At 54.5% G+C, this 20,956-nt stretch overlaps 1 protein-coding gene across 1 annotated transcript; it reads right to left on the bottom strand.

Moving 5' to 3' along the window:
• Window positions 1-1,130: 1,130 nt before the first annotated feature.
• DUOX2 (dual oxidase 2) lies at window positions 1,131-20,947 on the bottom strand. The gene is made up of 34 exons (XM_058294105.2): window positions 20,739-20,947; window positions 20,180-20,334; window positions 19,936-20,025; window positions 19,512-19,676; window positions 18,766-18,953; window positions 18,402-18,603; window positions 18,142-18,308; window positions 17,219-17,279; window positions 16,969-17,065; window positions 16,434-16,524; window positions 16,031-16,133; window positions 15,254-15,417; window positions 14,614-14,789; window positions 14,267-14,385; window positions 13,338-13,475; window positions 13,017-13,130; window positions 12,678-12,880; window positions 12,223-12,402; window positions 11,088-11,313; window positions 10,907-11,000; window positions 8,693-8,874; window positions 8,106-8,175; window positions 7,622-7,705; window positions 6,912-7,090; window positions 6,491-6,721; window positions 6,244-6,343; window positions 5,554-5,603; window positions 5,171-5,298; window positions 4,754-4,907; window positions 3,414-3,646; window positions 3,030-3,188; window positions 2,572-2,727; window positions 2,345-2,473; window positions 1,131-2,083 (listed from the first exon to the last, which is right to left on the bottom strand). The coding sequence occupies exons 1-34, from the start codon at window positions 20,855-20,857 to the stop codon at window positions 1,961-1,963; spliced, it is 4,830 nt and encodes a 1,609-aa protein (XP_058150088.1). The 5' UTR covers window positions 20,858-20,947; the 3' UTR covers window positions 1,131-1,960.
• Between the last annotated feature and the right edge of the window lie 9 nt (window positions 20,948-20,956).

A 20,956-nucleotide genomic window follows, 5' to 3' on the forward strand; every position in this document is an offset into this window, starting at 1 on the left:
CTTTTGATTTATTAGATTCAGCTTGGATGTCTTTGAGTAAATTGTGTCAAGGTTAGGGCTTTGATTCGAGCACATTAGTAGGGCATGACTCTTGTTGAGTCCCTGCCCCCTTGGCGGGCTGATGTAAATGGACACTCACTCAAGAAAAAGACACAGAAGAGAGAGAATTTAATCAATTTTCGCCCCAGAGACCTAGGGAGAGATGAGTCCTTCATCTGGTAGTTTGTAGCTGAAGAGAACAGAGCAGCTGAGTGGCTGATAAGGTGTGGAAAGAAGTGAGCCCTATGCCAGACTGATAGGAAGCCCTGAGAGACGAGCCCTATGGCAGCCTACAGCTGAGATGGTAAGAAGCTGGGCCCATGGAGCCTTAAGAGGAGGAAGGAAGGAGAGGCCAGGCAGAGATCACCGACCATCTTGCTTCAGCATGTGGAAACTGAATTTGGTGAGAAAGTAACCCTGAGTTGGACTCTTTAGGGCCTTGGGATTGTAAGCTTTTAACCCCAAATAAATACCCTTTATAAAAGCCAACAGATTTCTGATACTTTGCATCAGCACCCCTTTGGCTGACTAATACAAAGTATTTACCCAAAAGAATAGAAAGAAGGGATTCAGATTTTTGCACACCAGTGTTTGTAGCTACATTATTCACAATTGCCAAAAAGATGGAAGCAACCCCAAGTATCCATGATTCCAGGAATGGATAAAATGTGCTCTATGCATACAATGAAACATTATTCAGCCATAAAAATGAAGTCTTGATTCATGCAACAAGGATGAACCTTGAAGACATAATGTTGAACAAAATAAGCCAGACGCAAAGGACGGATATTGTATGATTTCACTGATATGAAATAATTAGAATAAGCAAACTCATAGAGTCAGAATGTAGAACATAGGTTACCAGGGGTTGGGTTGGGGGTAGGGAATGGGGAGTTAATGCTTAAATTTCACAGAATTCCTACTTGGGCTGATTGTAAAGTTTTGGTAAAGGATGGTGGTGATGGCTGCACAACATGGTGAATGTAATAAGCAGCACTGAAGTGTGTAGGTGAATACGGTTAAAAGGGAAAATTTAAGGTTGTATGTATGTTACTAGACTAAAAACTGAAAGAAAAAATGATAAGTACAAGAATGTTCATAGCAGCTTTATTCATAATCATCAAAAAGTAGAAAACTCAAATGTCCATAAACAAGAATGGATAAACAAATTGTGGTATATCAATACAAAGGGCAACAACTCAGCAATACAAAGGAATGAACTACTGATACACACAGCAACATGGATGGATCACCAAGGCATTATACTGAGTGAAAAAAGCTTGTCTCGTAAGGATATATTCAGTATGACTCAGCCTAATCTGGAGTGATCCAAGTCAGATCTGTGGCTGCTTCTCAGGATTGGGGAAGACTGACAGGGAAGGGGCACAAGGCTGTTCCTGGGTGATGGAAATGTTCTATATGTTGACCTGGGTGGTGCTACCATGTACACAGTTATTTTAAGATTTGTACACATTACTGTCATATAAATTAAAAATATTTTTAAAGCTCAGCTTTTTAGGAAACAGCTGAAGATGGGAGAGGAAGGGTCCCTCATGTATAGGTGACTTTCCAGGTTGGTTCCTGCATAAGGAAGATGAACAACCATCCTAATTTGCCTGGGACTTGGCTTTTCCAGGACATGAAACTTTCTGTGTTCAATCCAGAGAGTCCCAGGCAAACTGGGACAGCTGGTCGCCCAGCTCCTGTGGAAGTGGGAAATCGAGAGGGAGTATCCGGATGTCTCGCAGAAGGGTTGGTTTCCCTCAGTCCCATGAGCCCAGGGGCTGCTCCCAAAGGCCTGGAGAGGAATCTGGCAGGGAGCAGGTAGTTGGCATTGCCGGCCGACACCAGGAATGTCAGGGCACCATGTTTCTTGCCTGGTGCCCTCCTGGCGGGGGAATCGCGAATCAGGGAGGGTGGCTCAGAAGTTCTCATAGTGGTGCATGAAATGAGCGCGGTCCTGCCGGTTGATGAGCTGACAGGCCTTCTCTACATTCTTGGTCATTCCTGGAGGACCACAGCTGAACACCCCAATCTTTCGCACCTGTCAGGGTGGGAGCAGAGAAGTCTGCAGGCTTGAGAGACTCACTCCCCGGGAAGAAGTGGCTTTTCAAGCTTGGCTGGAGTGACCAGGGCATCGACCCCAGGTCCTGAGAAGGTAGCTTGAGCTGCGAGGTCTTCCCTGAAGCTCTCCTTCAATACTTAACCCTACCCTAGGCTGTGGGTGGGTTCCACAGCACTTGAGGGCTAGGGTATCCTGACAGGGGAAGGCCAGAATCCCAGGGTGGGTGGGGGCAGTGCTGACCTGTGGGTGAACCTCCTGCAGGGAGTTGAAGAAGGGCTCAAAGGGAGGGCGGCCAAAGTGGGTGACAGAGCGCAGGCCCGTGAACAGGCTCCGGTTTAGAACCTTCTGGAAGTGCCGCTCACAAATGTACTGGGGAAGGAGGGGGCAGGGAAGTCACAACCAGGCACAGCCAGTGGCGTCAGCCCAGACAGTGGCCCACCTGCCCTGCCAGGCTGGCGCTGACATACCAGCATGGTGGTCCTGAGGTCGAACTTCTCAGCCAGCTGGGTGATGTAGATATGCACAGACACCAGGTCCTGGTGGTCGTTCTCCTCCACCTCCCTGATGATGTCAGCCAGCCACTCGAACTGCCGCTGCGTCCGCGTCACCCAGATGAAGTAGATCTGGGGAGACATGGCTGGAGCTTGGGACCCAGCTCAGCTTAAGCTCCCTCCACCCCTGAGAGGTGGGGAAGCTGCAGTCTATCGGCAGACACCAAGCCTCTAATACGACCTAACAGCCTGAACCAAGGTTCCAACTGACAGATCCCAGCAGAGGCCCTTCTGGCTACACCCCTACCTGCCTCAGACATCTGGAATCTGGCCTTCCCAAACCTTAGGGAGCAAGGGACTTTTTCTGCTGTGATGTGGGCATGCAATCAGGCCACTGGTCCCATTCCTTAGAAGAACAGGGGAGGGGCACTCACCTTCTTACAGAGCATTTGGCTGCCCAAAGATGACTTGAAGACCAGGTCTTTGAGGATGGAGGCAAAGGGGGTGACCCCAATGCCCCCTCCCACCAGCACTGACACCTCAAACTTATGCCACTCCTGATGACCTTCTCCAAATGGTCCATCGAGGTACAGCTGCCAAGGGAAGGAAGAGATGAGATGATCCTGGCCCCACCCCAGTTCTGAGGCCCAAAATGGAAGGGACAGGAGGGAGAGGTTATCTGAGGGGCATCCTAGCTACTTCTGAGACATTCCAGTCTCTCAGCCTAGCCATGGGGTGGATGGAGTTAGGATGGGGGAGGGCAGGGACCCTTTATCAATGCCAGAGGCCCCAAACTGTTATTCCCAGAGATGGGGCACCTTTGGGTATTGGGCACAGCCATTGCCCATCGCGAGTGAATAGATCTGCCTGAGGCGGGTGGTCCAGGGTCCTGCCACCCGGATGTGCAGACTGAGCGTGTCCTCGTGGGGCGCGGAGGTCAGCGTGAAAGGGTGGTACTCGGTGGTTCCCAGAGCCAGGCAGGCGATCCGCACCCACTGCCCTGACTTGTACTCAAAGCCTTGAGGCCGCTGGAATCGCAGGTGAGTCACTCCTGGGTCATGGGGAGGGAAAGGCATGGGTAAGAAGGCCTCCTCCTTGTACCAGAGGACAAGAAGGTACCCTTCCTCTCCACATGCCTGAGGCACAAGGGAGTATACATGTGGTCTGAGCAAGTGGGACTCTCTGGAGCTGGGCCCCCTTCTATTTCCCTGTTAACCCAAGAGCTGGGCTTCCTCGCTTCTCTATTCCAGCCCCTCTCTGCACCCGCTTCCCATGGAGGGGCCAGGCCAGATACCACTGCCCTGGCTACCAACCTGCTGGGTTGGGGGACCTCAAGTTCTTTGGGCTCTCCATGGACCATCTCAAAGCTTACCAAACCTCCACCATTTGAGGGCTTCCTTTATAATTCTGTTCTTATCTTTACACCTCCTTGTACTATCACTTGTCTAATATTTTCCTTTAAATTGGCTTACTTTTTCAATTCAATTTATCATAACAGGAAACTTCAGATCATGAACTTAAGTGACGAACCAACATCGCCTGCTTTGTGCAGAAGGCAACATTTTGTTACCAATTTTTAGCTGGACCCTGTATAGCCTAACCACAGCTGCCCTCTCTTTGTTGAAAAAAGAGATTAGCAGGTGCTGGAGAATGCCGAAGACACACGCCACTCTGAGACGTCCTTAAGGTGATCTTGATTGAAATAAAATTGAAATGAGATGAACTTCCTTACAATGTGAATCCTGTGACATCTAAAATCACCTCCTGCCACCCTCTACAGTGATACAAACCCCCACTTGGGTCAACTTTGGACTCTGACGTCTTCTGTCCCAAAGGGCCTTTATTCTCAGAGAAGAGATGGGAGAGAACACATGGTTCCCTGCCCGGCACTTCCCCTGGACCTAGGCCCCAGTCATGGTAGACTTTCTTGTCTTCGTTTGCGCACATTTAGCCACCACCTCTCCGCAAAGCCATTTCTCATGTCCGCACGTCCTCCCTTGGGGCTCAGCACAGCCCTTACTGTGGCTGCACTTTTACCAGGAAAGCTGTAGGAGTCCACGAGAGGCTGCCAGAGGCAGCAACAGGGTCAGGAGGTCTGGGGAGCTGCTCCCCGGATCCCAGGTGTGGACCTCTGGTGCGTGCCACCCGGGGCCAGTACCTGAGGGCAGCAGCTCTGCCTTCACCACGCCGATCTCCACCTTCCTCCGGCTCAGGCTCACCAGCTTGTCTCCCCCATAGATTAGAGCTGGGACCAGGAAGTAGATGTGGAAACGGGGCAGCTGGATCAGGGCAAAGCTGCCGTGGATGATGAGCTGAAGACACAGACAGTTAGTACAGGTCCACCCCAGCCAGGCCTCCTTCCTTCACTCCCCTTGCCCAGATGCTTCCTGCACATGGGACTGGGCTGGGAAGACCCGGCAGGCGTAGATCTGGGGACTCAGTCAAGCCTGAGACTTTGGGGCTTGGTCCAACTGTGCCTGCTTCCTCCCCCCACCTCCCCGCCTCCCCCACGGACGCACATCATGAGTGCTCTCTCCTGCCCCACGTCATGGTCCCGCCTAGAGAAGTCCCTCACCAGGACGTAGAGCAGGACGTAGAGGTGGTGGGTCAGCCAGAAGCCCCGGAAGCTGCGGCGGCGGAAGTGGTGGGAGGCGAAGACGTACATGATGGCCAGCACCAGGAGCAGCAGCACCCCTGTCATCCCTGCGGGCGGGGGAAACGGGGTCAGCGAGGAGTCTCAGGACCTGAAAATACGACAGCGCCTTCTCCCCTCCTGCCCTGGCCTCTCCCATCCCTCCCCAGCCTCCAGAGCGGCTTGAGAGCCTGGACCTGGGGCTTGTCCTGAGGACCAGAAACGAACCTGCTGGTGGCTACAGACAAGTGTGTATTCATGGGAGAAGGAAACAAAGGCCTCAGCAAGATGCACCCCAATCCTCCCCGCACAGCCCGACCCCCTACCTGGCACTGTCTGGAAGAACCACCAGTAGAACTTCTGGGGAAGCTGGGACCTGGGGAGCAAAGGCACACTGAGCCTCTGGCTCAGGCAGTAGGGGCTCGGCCCTAACTGCTGAGCGCCCTGGGGTCACCCAACGCCAGCCTCCACCCAGATAGCCAGGTGTCAGTCTCTCCTGCAGTTTCTCCCTCTGCACTCTCAGCAAATTTCCCTCCTGTGTTCTCCTGAACTCTTACGATGGTTGGCCCTTGCCTCCTTGAGGGCTCTGTTCATTTTTCTGTCAGCTCCATGAGGGCAGCGATTTGTGTTTTATTCACTGCTCTCATCTGTATGCTTAGAACAGTACCAGGCGCTTAGTAAAGCGTGTGTTTGTTGATTGACTGCGTGTATCTTGGCCTCCCTATTCTCTGGCACCTGATTGGATACATGAGACTTGCCCCGTAAATGTTCGCCCAATGAGCGGATGGTAGGCACAGATAGCAAGCTGTGTGTCAAGTCCATGCAGGAAAGATCTCCAAACCCATGACCAGCTTCCACCCTGAGGCCAAGGAGGTCACCTCTCAGCTCTCCTGAGGAAGCTGGCTTCTTATCCTCACTCAGTGCGGGAGCTGAGTTTCTGTGACCCTCTGTTTCCTGTCTATTGCCCCCTCAGGCCCACCCACAGGTTCCCCAAGGGGGGACTTGCCAGTACTGACCCATCATTCACAAAGCTATTGGGGAAGATGCAGGCCAGCAGGCTGAGGGGGCTGACTGAGAAGATGTAGACATTGACCACGTGGCCGGCACTGTGTAAAACTGAAAGACACAGACCCTGTTAGAGATGGCAACCAGGGCCATGTCTACCTCCGACCCAGGGCAAGAGAGGAGGCACGGGGAGGAGAGACGGAGGCTTGAGGAGCCCGAAGGCTGCAGCAGTGGGGAGGCTGCCCAGGAGCCACATACTGGCCAGGATGAGGGCAGCCATGGCGATCCAGCGGTGGAAGTCCACGGCGGCGTCGAAGGGCACGTAGCGGTTGAGGAAGGTCTCTCGCAGGAAGGTGATGAGGTTGCGGCACATGGTGAGCAGGATGTAGGAGAACATGAAGGAGACGCTGGCCGCCGTGCCCCTCGACAGGATGATGCCCACAAAGGTGGTCTGTGCGATGCCCGAGGATGGTGAGGCGAAGGCATAGTCTGGGGAGGGAGTGGGAGTGGGTTAGCATGGCGCAAGAGGCCAGGCTCCTGGGCCCGAGTCAGAACACCTGGGCACTCCCACCCAGACATTCGGGATCAGGAAGAGCAAGTAGAGGGCGCCCCACTTCTCCCCATGTCTGACTCTCCCCGAGGGTGGGGCCAGCCCACTGTCCAGGACCTGGGCCCTTACAGTAAGCACGTTCTACAAACAGGCCGGCGCAGATGGCTGAGAAGATTGCGACGCACACGATGTGCCGCAGGTAGTTCTCCACGAAGCGCTTGTACTGCTGCAGCTTCTGGGCCAGGAGGCCTCGCTGCATCTTCTCCCGCAGCGCCTCCGTGTACAGCCGGGGAGGGGACACCACCATCCTGCAGCCACAGGGGACAGGGTGGTGGTGAGGACAGAGCACCCTGGCCTCCCCCAAATGCCATCCCAAGAAAGGAGACCTGGTGACCTGGCAGGGGTCAGAATGGGTAGTAACAGGTGAAGGGCAAAAGCATTTTGGGGTCTACCCTCACTCCCCCAACTCTATTCCTCCCATCCTGCTTCATCCACCCATTCTTCCCTCTCCCCACTCTTCCATCTCCTCCTCCTGTTCACTCTGTCCTACCTTATCCCGACTCCCTACTACAGCTATGCCCAAAGCAGATAGGGGCAAGAAGACCCCTTACTACCACCCACGTTTTGGTTCTGCGTGCAAGGACCCTTGCCTGAAGAGCAGCATGCAGAGGCTGGCAGAGGTTGGCGAGTCATTTCGGCTCTACCACCTCCCCCACCAGTTAGGGGCAAATGGAGTGAGACTCGGGATGGCTCCTCATCTGTGTCAAGGTATGGGTAGGTCACAGAGACTCCGAGACTTCTCCCCACGTCTCTCTGTCCAGGGTTTGGGGAACACTCACTTTTTGCCAAACCTCTTCTTCAGCCCAAGGCCTCCCAGTTCGGGCGCTTCTGAGGCAGGCAACCCCTGCCTTTTGGAGCAGGAACTGAGGAAAAGAAAATGGGGCTCATTCTCCCCTTGCCCCTGCAGCCAGGAGAAGAGCAGCCAAAACAGAGATTGAGCGAGTCCTGGGACCCACCCCTGTCTATAGTACCTGCCCACAGAGGGTCAGAGAGAAGCCAGGCAGGGAGGAAGGCAGAGGGAACAAATATGATCCGGCCATCTGTTTTGAGGAATGATTCTGGCCTGGAGTGGCAGGGAGAGAGCCAGGCTCCCAGCAGGATGAGGGTGCAGGAGGCAGCTGGAATCTGGGCTAGGACTGGCCATGCACGGAGAGCTACTTTCAGATGTCTGACCCCAGGGGCTGATTCAGCCAGCCCTACCTCCCTTGTTTCTCTGCAGAGGACCTGGCCCAGGAGACGTCCTAACACCCCCCTCCTACTCACCTTTTCTCAGGAGTCCGAGTAATGAATGAGACTCGACAGCTGAGGTTTTGTTTGAAGATGTCCCCAACACCTGGAGAGGAGAACAAGAGGCTGGACAGGCTTCCCCATGAGGGCAGGGGGCTAGGGTGGAAGACAGTCCCTTCCTCTGTCCCTCCAGGAAGGCCTCTAGTACAGTTGGCAGTGACTTGGTCATGTCCAGATCTCTCAGCCCAGCCTCATTCCCCACACTTCCCATACTGAGCATGCACTGCACACAGGGCAGCCACTGAGTGGATGCAAACTGCAGGTCCACGGACATCCCCTTTACATAAAGAAAGTAGCACCTCTTCTTCTGAGCAGATAAACCCCACACCCATGGCGAGGTGAGCAGCATGTAGGCTTGGTCTCGGCCTGCCTCGACCCCTCAGTTGGGTACCTTTGTGCAGTACACAAATTGCACCTGTACGTGACACCCCTGATTACACGCACCTGACTCTATACTTGGCACTGATGACTCAGAGAAGAATAAGACCTGGGTCCTGTCCACCAGGACGTCTCATGTTGAAAGCATGCCCCTCCCTGACTCCAACCATTCATACATCACACACCTCCACCTTTGACGCAGAGCTGCGTACGGCCGAGATCGCTGTCGTGGTCCCGCAGCATGAAGTGGAAGTCCTCCCACGTCAGCTCCTCCTTGTCCTGGAAGCCCGACTCCCGGAACATGGACTCCACCACCTCGGCCAGCTGGTCCTTGGACAGGCAGTTGTTGGAGATCTCGATGAAGGACCTGAGGGGAGGACCTACAGTTAGCACCCTGTCACTCAGCAAGTTCAGGCTCGGGCAGGTGCAGGGTGGGGCAGGCTCTAGATTATCTAATGTGGTTTCCAGTGACCCAGGAAATGGCACTGAGAAGGCACTAATCCAGCCTGTAGCTGACACTAAGCTGGGTGGGGTGGCCATGGACTCAGGCAGAACAGAATTGAAAGTGACCTTGACCAATTAGAGAAAGCAGCCCTCAAACATGGGAGAATCCACAGCAGGGATGAATATCCACTAAGTGCTGGGTCATCCACATCACACCATGGCCTACTCTCATGCCAGGCTCTCTACCCACTCTCTTCCACTGAAGCCTCCCACACCATCCCTGGGCTCCCGCATTCACAATCCGGTGAGGGTATGAGACAGCAGGCCGGGCAGGATGTGCTACTGCAACGGCTGCTGCTTCCTCATGCCAGCACCCTAAGGCATGGGCAGAAGTGTCTCCATGCCCGATATGACAGTGCCCACAGTGCAGCTGCAGGGGCCAAACTCTTCTTGTGCTGTGCGTTGGGACAAAAATAAAAAGATCATGCATGTCTGTATGACTCCAGAAGAAAAAGAGCCAGGCCCACAAGGCATAGCAGGTACTGTCCTCATATAAACTGTCATCCCACTGAAACTAAACAAGAGCCACACTGAGTTATAGGACAGGAAGGTGGAAGTTCAGCCCTTGATGGGAGGGACCATCTCTAGATTCCCTAGTGCTCTGCCCAGGGCTGGACCCACCATGGAACATCTGGGGAGATATGGACCGTCATCTGCTTTGCCCTAGAGCTTTTAGAAGTTCATGTCCAGTTTGGGTATTCAGACTATTAAGAGGGATGCGGCAGTGAAGAGGAATACCTAAAGCAGTGGAAAGGGTTAAAGGGGTAGACAAGCTCAAAGGATCTGGGCTGTTTCATTCTATTTATTCATTTGCTCATTCATTTTATTTTATTTTATTTTTTGAGTAACTATGTATTGAATGTCTGCTATGTGCCAATCACAGGGTGGAGGGGGTGGATTCAACAGTGAACAAAGAGATATATGAACCCTTGTGGAACTGAAGGGGAAATGTTACTGAAGTATTGTTTTCAGGATTAAGAACTCTATGATGCTCAAAGCTGGCCTTTATCAGGACACCAGAAACAGAAATCATTGAAGGAGAGGAAGAGAGGAAGATTAGAATATAGATGAATTCTCCATGTTTCTCCTGATGACTGTCATGGTGATTAATATTGGAAGACTAACCAAAGTCATCCATCCACCCACCCACCCATCTATCCATCCAATTATGTAAAGCACAATGTATGTAAAGCACTGAATTAAGCATAGTGGGTGATATAAAAAAGTTTACAAAGAAAGATCCAAAGGCATGCAAAATGGGTTAGTGGACTTTTGTTGTTTTTTTTCAACAAGGGAGGTTTTTCTGACCAGTGTAGATGGTGCAGATATAGACCCTCTTGGAGACAGGGACCTGGCCAGGTAAATTTTTGAAGCTGGATGCTCTGAGAGTTTAGGATGCAGTGTTGATCCTTACATTTCATTGCAGATGGTCACATAGCCTCCTTACCTGCCTTCCTCTGACCTGGCCTTTTTTCCTGTCTAAAACATCAGGAGGGGAGGTGGATGTGACTCAACTGATTGGGCTCCCATCTACCATATGGGAGGTCCCAGGTTCATTTCCCAGGGCCTCCTGGTGAAGGCTAGCTGGCCTGCACAGTGAGATGGTGCAACAAAAGAGACAAAGAGAAGAGACAATGAGAAAGACAACAAACCAGGGAGCCAAAGTGGCTAAAGCAATTGAGCGCCTCTGTCCCTAATTGGAGGTCCCAGGATTGGTTTCTGCTGCCTCCTAAAGAGAAGATGAAAAGGGAAGACAGACACAGGAAGCACAAAGTGAATGGACACAGAGAGCAGACAGCGAGTGCAAACAAGGGGCGGGGGATAAATAAATAAAATAAATCTTAAAAAAGAAAACTCATCAGGAAATCTCAGGAGTGGAAGGGCCCACCCCATACCGCATCATGGTGAAGAATTCATCCTTTGAGAGGAAGCCATTTGCATCAAGATCATACATGGTGAACATCAACTGGGATTTATCCTCTGGGGAACCTGGGGAGTGAAAGAAGGATGCAGGTCACCTCCTTGACAAAAGAGACCTGGCTCCTTGAATGGCCACCAAGCCCCCAAGCCTCCTACCTTTCATGAAGACCACCAGGATGTCCAGGAACTCCCGGAAGGACAGGTAGCCATTGCCATCCTTGTCGGCCAGAGAGAACATGGACTCCACGAACATGTCCTGGGGCTTGAGGCCCAGGGACTCGGCAAACTCGGCTCTGCTCAGCTCACAGTTCAGGGCCTCCCGCACCTTCTGTGGTGAGTCCTTGGGCAGGGTGCCTGCATCCACCTGGTCAATATCCAGCACCTGTGCTTGGGCAGCAGCAGAGGGAGTGGGAGAAGGAGGTGAGGCCAGGGCTGAAAGCAGTTCAGTGACCCTTCACATTGTTCCAAAGTCCCAGTCAGAAAGGTGGAGCCCTGGTGGCTGCTCCTGGACCTTGGGGATTCTGACTGGACCTCTGCTCTCCTGCTGAGGGAGCAAATCAAATCTCTAGCAGCCAGCCTATTTTCTCGCTGGACCCAAGAGCCTGGAGCTTCATAAGTGAAAAAGCTGCTGGGCACAAAGCTTGGAATGCACAGAGCCTATATTGGAGACAGAAGACAGTGGACAAGGTGGATGGACAGTAAGAGGTTAGGCATTTTCTCTCTTGCCGATTCAGAGAGCGTTGCCATGTACCTGGTTTGATCTCTGGCTACTGTGCCAAGATTTTAAAAGTCATATACCATTTGCAAAACTCCTACAATGTATCAGGCACTTATGCTAAATGATGTACAGAGACCAGTGTTTTTCAAACTTTAGAGTGCATCAGCATCTCCTCAAAGGCTGGCTGAATTCCAGATCACTCGGTTCCATCCGAAGAATTTCTGTTTCAGTAAGTCTAGAAAGAGTGGCTCAAGAATTTGCATTTCTACCATGTTCCCTGGTGCTAACTCAAGGACCATACTTCAAGAACCACTGATGTGGACTATCTCACTAAATCCTCACAACAACCCTATGGAATGGGTACTGTTTTATAGATAAGGAAACAGATGCAAAACAGAAATGACATGACTTGTCTCAGGTCAAACAGCTGGTAAGTGGCAAAGCCAGCATTCAGCCAAACTGTTTCCAGCCCATATGGCAAAAGCGCAGCTCATTCCACAAGGGGTCCTGTTTGGCCTGAGTTCTCCTCCCACCCCTGGGCAGGCCATCCCCAAAAGGCACAGGCCATGACACCTGGGCAAAAAGGTGTCGGAAGAAGATCTCAAGGATGCGTCCCCGCTGCTGCTTGGTCACGGCGTTCCTGAACAGCTCCTTCTCGCCCATCTCATCAAGGCCCAGAGCCCATTGCATACAGAAGCCCTGCAGGTGCTGCACAAAGGTGCCCCGCTCCTCCTCAGAGTTAAACAGCAGCACCTGTGTGGCAAGAAGGTGGCGCTGATGTCAGAGCTCAAGCTTCCGGTTTACCCTCCCTCAAAGGACTTTGGATAGAGGGAAGGGGAGAAAAGCTGCTCCACATCCATTCAGGTTGGGGCCAGGTGAGCAGCCTAAGGGGGTAAGGGGGAGGGTCAGGTTGAGCCTTCCCAGATGAGCTCTGTAGCTGAGAGGACTTGCTGGGGGATGGGCAGTGTAGAGACGGAAGAAGGGGTGGCGGTGTGTGAGGAGGGCAGCCCAGGCAAGGAAGGCAGTACCAGGTCATACTCCTTGGGGATCTTAAGCATCAGGGCACGGCGTCCAGAATCGTTAGACAGAATGAGTTTGACCTGCTGCAGGGGTCGCAGCTGGACGGTGCGGAGCACAGAGAGATGCCTGTCCAGGACCTGCAGACGTCTGTCTGGGAGCAGCTGGATAGTGACGGGATAGCTCTCCTCGCCGGGGCCCGGCCACTCCATCGCTGCGGAGGAAGGATGCTTGGGCAGAGTGGTTCTGCAGAGGTCCTCAGGCCAAGTCCACTCAGGCTGGGCAGGCACCCCCAAAATCTGGCTTCCTTCCAGGACTCTTCCTCCCTCCCTCCCCTCAGCCCATCTCACCTGGGACCCCATCTCTGACTACTTTCCTCTTCACACTCTCTTTGTCTTTCTTTTGTAGCTTCTTGCGTTCTCGACCTCGGAAGTGGGCCACTACCCCAGAGATGAGCAGACTCACTGCAAGGGGTCAGAAGGAGCTAGTGGGAGGGGCAGCTTCACTGAGCCTTCAGCTGCTGTCCCTCCCTTCCCAAGACCCAGGAGACTGGCCTAAAATGTGGTACCAAGGGGCTAGCCCTGTAGGCAGCAGGTGACAATGGGCGGGGACAGTCTGTGGGAAGAGGGAAATCCAAGACAAGAGAGAAGGGGGTGGGCTGAAGGGCTCACCCAGGGGAAGGAAGCAGAGAGCCACGACGGTGATGCCAAAGCCAGGACCGCTGCCCTCAAAGTAGTCCAACACCGTCAGGGGCGCACAGCGGGGCAAGCCCTCAGTGGTGAGCTGCCGGGGCTGAGGGCAGGGTGCGCCTGAGGGAGAGAGCACGGAAGGCCTCAAAGCCCGAACTTCCCACTCCTTGGCCAGGCATCCTTCCCCAATGTTCCTGTAAAGGACCAAGACTCCCCCTCTTTCCCAGGACCCTTCTTTGGAATTTGCTTCCCTCAAAAAGTCCCCTTCCAGAGGAAGGCCTCAGAGAACATGAAAAATATCAGTTAAGCCTCAGAGGATTGTAGGTTATAAGCACAGTGGAGAAAGCAGGCATCCGGGGTGGGGGAGGTATGGAAAACAAAACCAAACCTGTGTCCACTACCTCTTCAAAGATGCTTGCATCTCGCTCTTTGAGTAGACAACCCACTGTCTCTCAGTATATCTCACATTGGCTAATAGTAAGAGTTGGCAGTATTGCATGTCTATTACTTTAACCCCAAACATTCATTATTATATTTAAATCTTAAAGCAACCCTAACTTTTACTCTACCAAGGTGTAGGTAGGTTTGGTAACTCACCAGATTTCAGAGAACCAGGTAAGGATAGAGTCAACACTGAAACCTGCTCTTAACTTGGACACTCTAACAGGCTGTTAGGTACCTTCTCATTCAGGACAACAGAAAAAGTCCCCTTCCATGGCCCACCTGTCAGCATCCACCCCAGCATGACCACAGGGTATAGCCCCCATGCCAGCCCAGTCCCCACAGTGGGCTTCCTGATGCAGGCTACCCAGCCCTACAGAGACAGGGCCACCCACAGTCGGCTCTCTGCACGGCGCCAGGTGATGTCCACCCCGACTTGGTCCTTCCCTCATTGTTGCTTGGCCACTCACCCGCAAGCCAGACAAAGACATTGGGCTGCAGGTCACTGTGGTTCACGCCAGTAACCGCTACCAGCACGTCCCGCAGGGAGGTGTTCCTGATTTCTGCAATCTCTTCCTTGGAGAACAGCCTAAGTTGGGAAAGGAAGGAAGTTGTTGGATGAGGAAGGGGATACAAGCCTCCAGTACCCCAGGTCCAAGGACCCGGATGAGCAAAGAGACCCAGCAGGGTTGGGGAGGTGGTGGTGGGGCAGGCTGGGCACCAAGAGCCCATGGGGGCTTTCTAGGGCCAGGCAGAGGGTCTGAGGACTAAGTGGGGAAAGGAGGGAGTCTGAGGTGGGGACCCAGGCAGGCCCTACCCGTTCCTGGTGTTCTCAAACCAGTAGCGGTCGCCATCCCGTAACCGCACAAACTGGTCGAGGACGATGGCACTGAAGAGGGGCCCAGGGTCCCCGTGGCTCTCCAAGAGCCCCCCAGGGAGCAGCTCCAGCCGGGACAGGTCCTGGTTGTACAGGGCAGCTGTGTCCTTCAGCACCTGGGACACCACAGGAGGCAAGGCAGGTGTGTGTGGGGGAGGGCAGCCGATGTCACCTCGTCCCTCAGAGTCAGGACCCCAGCAGCTGCCTGGCTCGCTGCTCAGGCCTGGCAAGTCTCCTTTTCCTAGGCAGTGGCCCTCAGGGGTGTCAAATCCGGTGGGAGGACCAGTGTCCCTGTCCATGGTGAGGCCACTGGCAGGTGCCTGAGAACCATATCCTGTGCCCACTTTACCCAGGTTGCCTGGCCCTGAAGATTAGCAGCTTCAGGGGCACCCATGAGAAGGAACCTGCCTGATTCTAAATCCCACCTCTTCAGCTCACCAGCTATGGCATCAGTAAAATGGGGATAATGATAGTATCTTATAACGTTTTGTGTAGATTAAGTGACTTAATTTATGTATAAGACTTGGACGAGGGTCAGCCACAGGAAAACTTTAGCTGCTGTTATTATACTGTTCCTGACCTGGGGCTCCACGTTGGGGTTGAGGTCACTCCAGTTCTTCGGGGCCTCCAGCCCCAAGGCCAGCAGGGCCTGGCTATAGGTGGGCAGCCCCATATCTCGGCCGCGTTGGATGCTGCTAGCCATGTAGTCAGTGCGGGAGAACTTGCCAGGGCCAGGCCAGTAATCTAAGGAGGACAGATGACCAGGCTATGGGGCCAGTCCTCCCAACCCTTGCACTCTTTGCTCTGCAGCCTTGCATTGGGCTGTTGGCACTGCCACACACTGTCCAGCACTCCTCTACATAAACAGTGCCCAGGTCTATCTTGGTAATGGCCTTGGTGTGGGGCCAATGTCACCGTGTGTGACTGATGGCAATTTTTCCAGCAAGACTCTTCCCCTGCAGACTTGAGACAGTTCTAGTCACCAAGTAGTAAGGTTCCCTCTCGGATACGACCCTACCCCCAAGACAGGGCTAGAAGAAAACCTTTAGAAACCTAAGCCTATTTCTAAGCACCAAAGAGTTTATGATGCCATCTTTCCCTTACATAATACACACATACTCAGACAGAAGTCATTTAAAATAAAAGAAACACCAAACTGAGTATATTTTTTTAAAAAACTAAATTAAGTGGAAAAAAATTCAAATCTCATTTTATTTCTAATGGCTCTCTGAATTCTGTGTGTATAACTGTGTTGCTGCATTTCAGGTGCCCTAGGTCTGCCTCTTGTTCAACCCCGCAGGGTACCCAAGTTCCCCGGCCTCTGCCCCACCCCACCCCCATCTGGCTCTGGGCTCACCCCTCAGATCTTCAATCACTATCCTGTCCTCCAGCTCCGAAATCTGGGAGGCCATACCCAGCAGCAGCTGATTCACCTCCTCGGCACTGTTCAGATTGGGGTTCTGGAAGTAAACACCACATGCAAGATAGGCTCTAGGCTCCAGGCTCCCTCTCCCATCCAGTTCCTCCATCTCCTCAGAGCCCAAGCTCTCACCCTGGACAACATGACACCTCACAACAAAAGACCTTTGGCCAGTCCTAGACTCTCTGGAGCTGTTGACCCCAGGTTTTCTGCTCACTCTCTAGTTTACCTCCCAGCAACCTTGAGCAACAATTCCCAAGGACTGAAATTGTTGCTTTCTCAGCTTGTGTGAATAGCTGGACCTTGACCCACCTTTCCCTGACCTTGCCCCCAGACTGACCTCACGAATCCAGTAGTTGTTGCAGACCCTGAGAGCTGGGGAACTGCTAGAATCCTTGTTCTGGACCTTTTGGAAATGACAGCTGGCATTTCTGAAATGGGGAATCAAGAATAAGGTAAAGAGATTCAGGGGAACAGCTACGATGGGGCTGGGTGGGGTGAGGGACTCATGTGGGGTGGCAGGATGAAGGGGACCCATGAACTTCCTTGAACATGGCAGAGATTTGTGTGTGTGTGTTCACTGAAAGTAGAGGGAGCTCTTTGTCCGCACTTCGCAGGAGGGAAGGACGGAAAAGGGCCACCCTGCTGCTGGACAAATCAAATGCTCAGCAATTGAAGTTCAGCCATTAAAGTTGGGAAGATTTCCCTATTAAGACCCAACCTTCTACTCCAAGGACCTGTTTCAGGGCCCCAAATTCTGCTTTCCTTCCCCCATAGTCTATGAAGGTGCCTGAGATGTCCCCAGGACCCCCAATGCCTTATTCCTCACCTCTGCCAGTGTGCAACGCCCCTCCCACCCCAGCATCCCCCCTTACCTCATGTAGACACCAGGGGGCACCATGGTGGAGAAGAACTGCTCAGAGGCTGCTAAGAACTCTGGGGAGATGCTGGGGTCCAGGAAAGGGCGGTACCCTACAGGAAAGGGTTAATAAAAGAAATAGGCTCTGTCCCCCCACACCCTCCAATCGCATGCATCTGGTCTGTCTTCTTTCCCCTACTGGATTCTGATCCTCCCCTTTCCCCCTCCACCCACCCCCAGCCCAGGTGAACCCCATACTCCCTCACCTGCATATTCCGGGGGAGTTTTCTGCAGGAAGCTGGGCAGCCACTCATACAGAGCGATGTTCTGAGCAACAGAAATAGAGGAGGGGTCAGTCGGAGAGGGTGGGGCAAGGAGGGTCTGAACCCAAGGAAGGCTTGGGTGGGGAGATAAACCAATCAGGGGAAGCGGACATGGCTCAATTGACAGAGCATCTGTCTACCATATGGAGGGTCCAGGGTTCGATCGCCAGGGCTTCTTGACCCGTGTAGTAAGCCAGCCCCCAAGCAGTGCTGTGGTGCCGCAAGAAGTGCCAGGCCACGTAGGGGCGTCCCGGCGTAGGGGTGCCCCATGCACAAGGAGTGCACCCCGCAAGGAGAGCCGCCCAGCATGAAAAAAGTGAAGCCCATCCAGGAGTGGGACGTACACACAGAGAGCTGATGCACCAAGATGACGCAACAAAAAAGAGACGCATTTTCCCAGTATGGCCAGATAATGCAAGCAGACGCAGAAGAACACACAGCGCATGGACACAAAGAGCAGACAATGGGGTGGAAGGGGAGAGAAATAAATACAAATAAATAAATCTTAAAAAAACAACAACCACCAATCAGGGCATGGGAGAGACAACCCAAACAGAGCGGTGTAAGAGCCTGTCCCCAAGGTTTGAGGACGGAGGGGTTTTTGAGGGGTAGGGGTGGGGTGAGTTAAATAATTATCACAAGCATAGAAAGTATAAAAAACTCTTTGACTCCTTATAATTTTTAGGGGACTTTTCCCAGACATTAGCTCTCTGGGGAGCAGTATCCTCAAAAAGGGCAAGTCTGGGTGGAGGTTTTCCAAGGGTGGGAATTCTGCAGGGTAAGCGGAGTCGGCTGTGGCCCAGGGCATGGGAGCTGGGGGGGGGGGGGGGGCGGGGGGGGGGCGCTGGGGAGGAGGCGCAGCTGACCTGGTAGGTGGCGATGACCCTCTTGCGCGCGTGCTGGAACAGCTCCTCGTCCCCCCAGCTTGGGTGCTCGCCGGCCAGCTTCTTGGCGCACAGGTTGTGGTAGCGGAACCAGAGCAGGCCCAGCGCCTGCAGGAAGGGCTCCCGGTTCCCTCGCTCGGCCCCGAAGGCTGCCTCGGCCGTGGGGGTGCAGGGGAGGAGATGAGAGGCCGCCAGACCAAGGCGCCCCCCACCCAGCCCCCAGCCCCGGCCCGCGGCCTCACCGTACAGCCCCCGGGGCCCGCGCTGCCCGGTCGCGGGGTCTGGCGCGATCCACATGAGCAGGGTCTCCTGCGCGCCGCGGGGAAAGGCCGGGTCGGACCCCGACGCCAGCTCCCCCCCGGAGAAGCTCCGCAGCGCGTCGCTCCAGGAGTGCGAGGAGCCATAGATGGCGCTGCCGTCCAGCCAGCCGGTCACCTCGTTGGTCTGCGGGGGCCGACCGGTGAGCCGGGGGTGGGTAGCCGAGGGGCTCAGGGAGGACCAGGCACAGCGAGTGTCCGTGGGGGGGGGGGGGGGGGGGAGCTCTCCCGACCCCGCCTGCCCTGTCGGAGCACAGGGTCCCCCATCCCACCGCCTGCCTCATCTCACCAGGTCCCTGGGGTTGCTGGGGCTCTGTCCGGTCTTGGGGTCCCAGCGGCTCCTCTGGAAGGGCAGCACCACGTCCCCGCGCTTCTCGGGATCGAACACTTCGTCTCCGGGCGGGATGCGGATGTTGAGGAACTCGGCGGGGCAGCCGGGTCTCTCCACACTCACCAGGTCTGAGAGCACGTGGTAGCCTGCGGGTCGCGGGGCTCAAACTGGTGAGCAAAATGGTCTGTACTGTGCTCCGCGCGCCCCCCGCCCCCGCCCCAGCCTCGGAGAGTTCTCTGCCATCAGCTCTTCGGCTTAGACTTAATGAGCCGTAATTTTCTAATCTGCAAAGTGAGCACATAGTACCCACCTATAACGCTGTTGTTGTAATCAAAAGTTAATGTATGGGCTTTTCCATCCAGTCCCCATCCTTCTAACAGATCCTGTCTCCCTCTGCCCTCTACTCCGCAAGAGGTTATAATCAAATGGGGAGGAGACGAGACTCAGCTTCCAAGAGCTGTAATGGGAGTCCAGTAACTCTCCTGGGCTTGTGACAAGGGGTGGAAGAAAGAGCTGGTGAAGCAAATACCCTGCAGCAACACCTCCAAATCCCCATGAGATGAAGGCAGACTCGAAGAGGGGAGGAGGTGGTTGGGAGACTCGATCGGTCTACTGTGGACTTGCAGAATAGCCTAACGGACCCTCTCCCCAGGCACTGAGCTGAGCGCCTGGTCAACCCCAGTGCACTCCCCCCTTGCCCTCACCAAAGAAGACCCCCAGCACCGTGCGGTTGCGGCGCGATGGCTGCCCCTCTGTCCCCCGCATCGCGGCGCTGCTAAGCATACGCGGGTTGGGCAGCAGCGGCTCCTGCAGAGCCTGATACACGCCGTCGGCGTAATTGGCCGGTACCAGGCGCTGCAGCCGGGAACCTGCGGGAGGCAGGAAGCAGAGCTTGGTCAGAGCACTCTTGTCCCCAAGAAACCCCCAAACCTCAGCCTATTTCCCCTTTCCTTCCCCCACCCTAACGGGACCACTTCTCTCTCCAGGTTTCCCGGCCCCAGAAGTGCAAGAGAATGCGCTGCGCAGGCAGCGGTCCTGTGCGAAATCCCCGCCTCTCCGCGCCTGGGTTCCCGCGTCTCTGCTCTCCGTGAGCTGTCGCCTCCCGCCCGCCCGGGTCCCAGGACGCACCTGCTGCGCCACGCTCATGGTGCCTCAGGTTGTTGAACCAGCCGTCATAGCGCTGCACTTCCCAGGGCAGTGAGGGTGAGTCCTGGCTGCCTGTAGGCTCAGAGAGTGGCTCATTCACTTCGGCTCTCTCTCTGGGACTCCTCAGGGTACCGGTGGCCTCGGCCCACATTTCCCCAAGTGACCGAGCGCCTCCTACCCGCCTCAGGTAGTGATGCCAGCGTAGTCAGGGGTGCCTGACACTTACCCGCTGCATTCAGGCGTCCAGTCAGTAGAACTCCCAGGAGCATCAGTGCTTCTAGCCTGGTGCGGAGCATGCTGACCCTGAGGTCTGGGAGGGCAGGGAACTGGTAGTGAGGAACTGAACTGGCGGTCCCCCGAGCCGCGACGCCTACTGCCAGCCTAAGGAGAGGAAGCCCCAGATGTTTCCACTTCTGGAATGACGCGGTCAGAAGCTTCATCTAGGACCCGCATCCTCACACTACTTCCAGGACACGCAGAACGCTGGAGGTACTGACATTTGTTCCCCACTCCCCCAACATTTCGGAGAGCTAAACCCGGCCAGGGGAAGCCACCGGGTACTAGTCCTTTGGGGCATGTCAGCTTCGCGCAGGAACTCCCTCCAGATTCCCAGCGTGCGCCCACAGCATCGCATTCCCTCTCCCCCCACCCCCACCCCCGCCACTGTAACCCCCAGACACCACTTCTAGGGAAGGTAGAGAAGGAAAGAGGTTAGTGAACTGGGAGCTGGGAATCCAAGACCCGCAGTCCCCAGTGCTCTTCAGCCTCCCCAGTGGCATTCTCACCTTCCTCCCTGGATCCTCAGGTCGCCGCGCAGATGTTGCCTCTGGCTCGGAGTGCGCCAGATGTGAGCTGCGGTACGCGGGACTCGCCCTCCTGTTGCGGAGGCGGGGCTCCCAGCCATTGGCACCGCGTCATCCGCGCTTCATTTGCATAGCCTCTTCCTGCCCGCACCTTCGTGGCGACCCGCTACTCCCGAAAGGCATGCAGACTACGCTATAAA

Source organism: Dasypus novemcinctus, chromosome 3, assembly GCF_030445035.2.
Source record: "Dasypus novemcinctus isolate mDasNov1 chromosome 3, mDasNov1.1.hap2, whole genome shotgun sequence".
In the NCBI taxonomy this organism is placed as follows: Eukaryota; Metazoa; Chordata; class Mammalia; order Cingulata; family Dasypodidae; genus Dasypus; species Dasypus novemcinctus.

Excerpts from the sequence above, each read along its gene's own strand:
- DUOX2 (XM_058294105.2), bottom strand. The coding sequence starts at position 20,857 with ATGGCTGGGAGCCCCGCCTCCGCAACAGGAGGGCGAGTCCCGCGTACC. Across the intron at positions 14,386-14,613 it reads TTTGAGAACACCAGGAACGG|GCTGTTCTCCAAGGAAGAGA; the intron begins GTAGGGCCTGCC and ends TTCCCAACTTAG. Across the intron at positions 11,314-12,222 it reads TCCGACACCTTTTTGCCCAG|GTGCTGGATATTGACCAGGT; the intron begins GTGTCATGGCCT and ends GCCCAAGCACAG.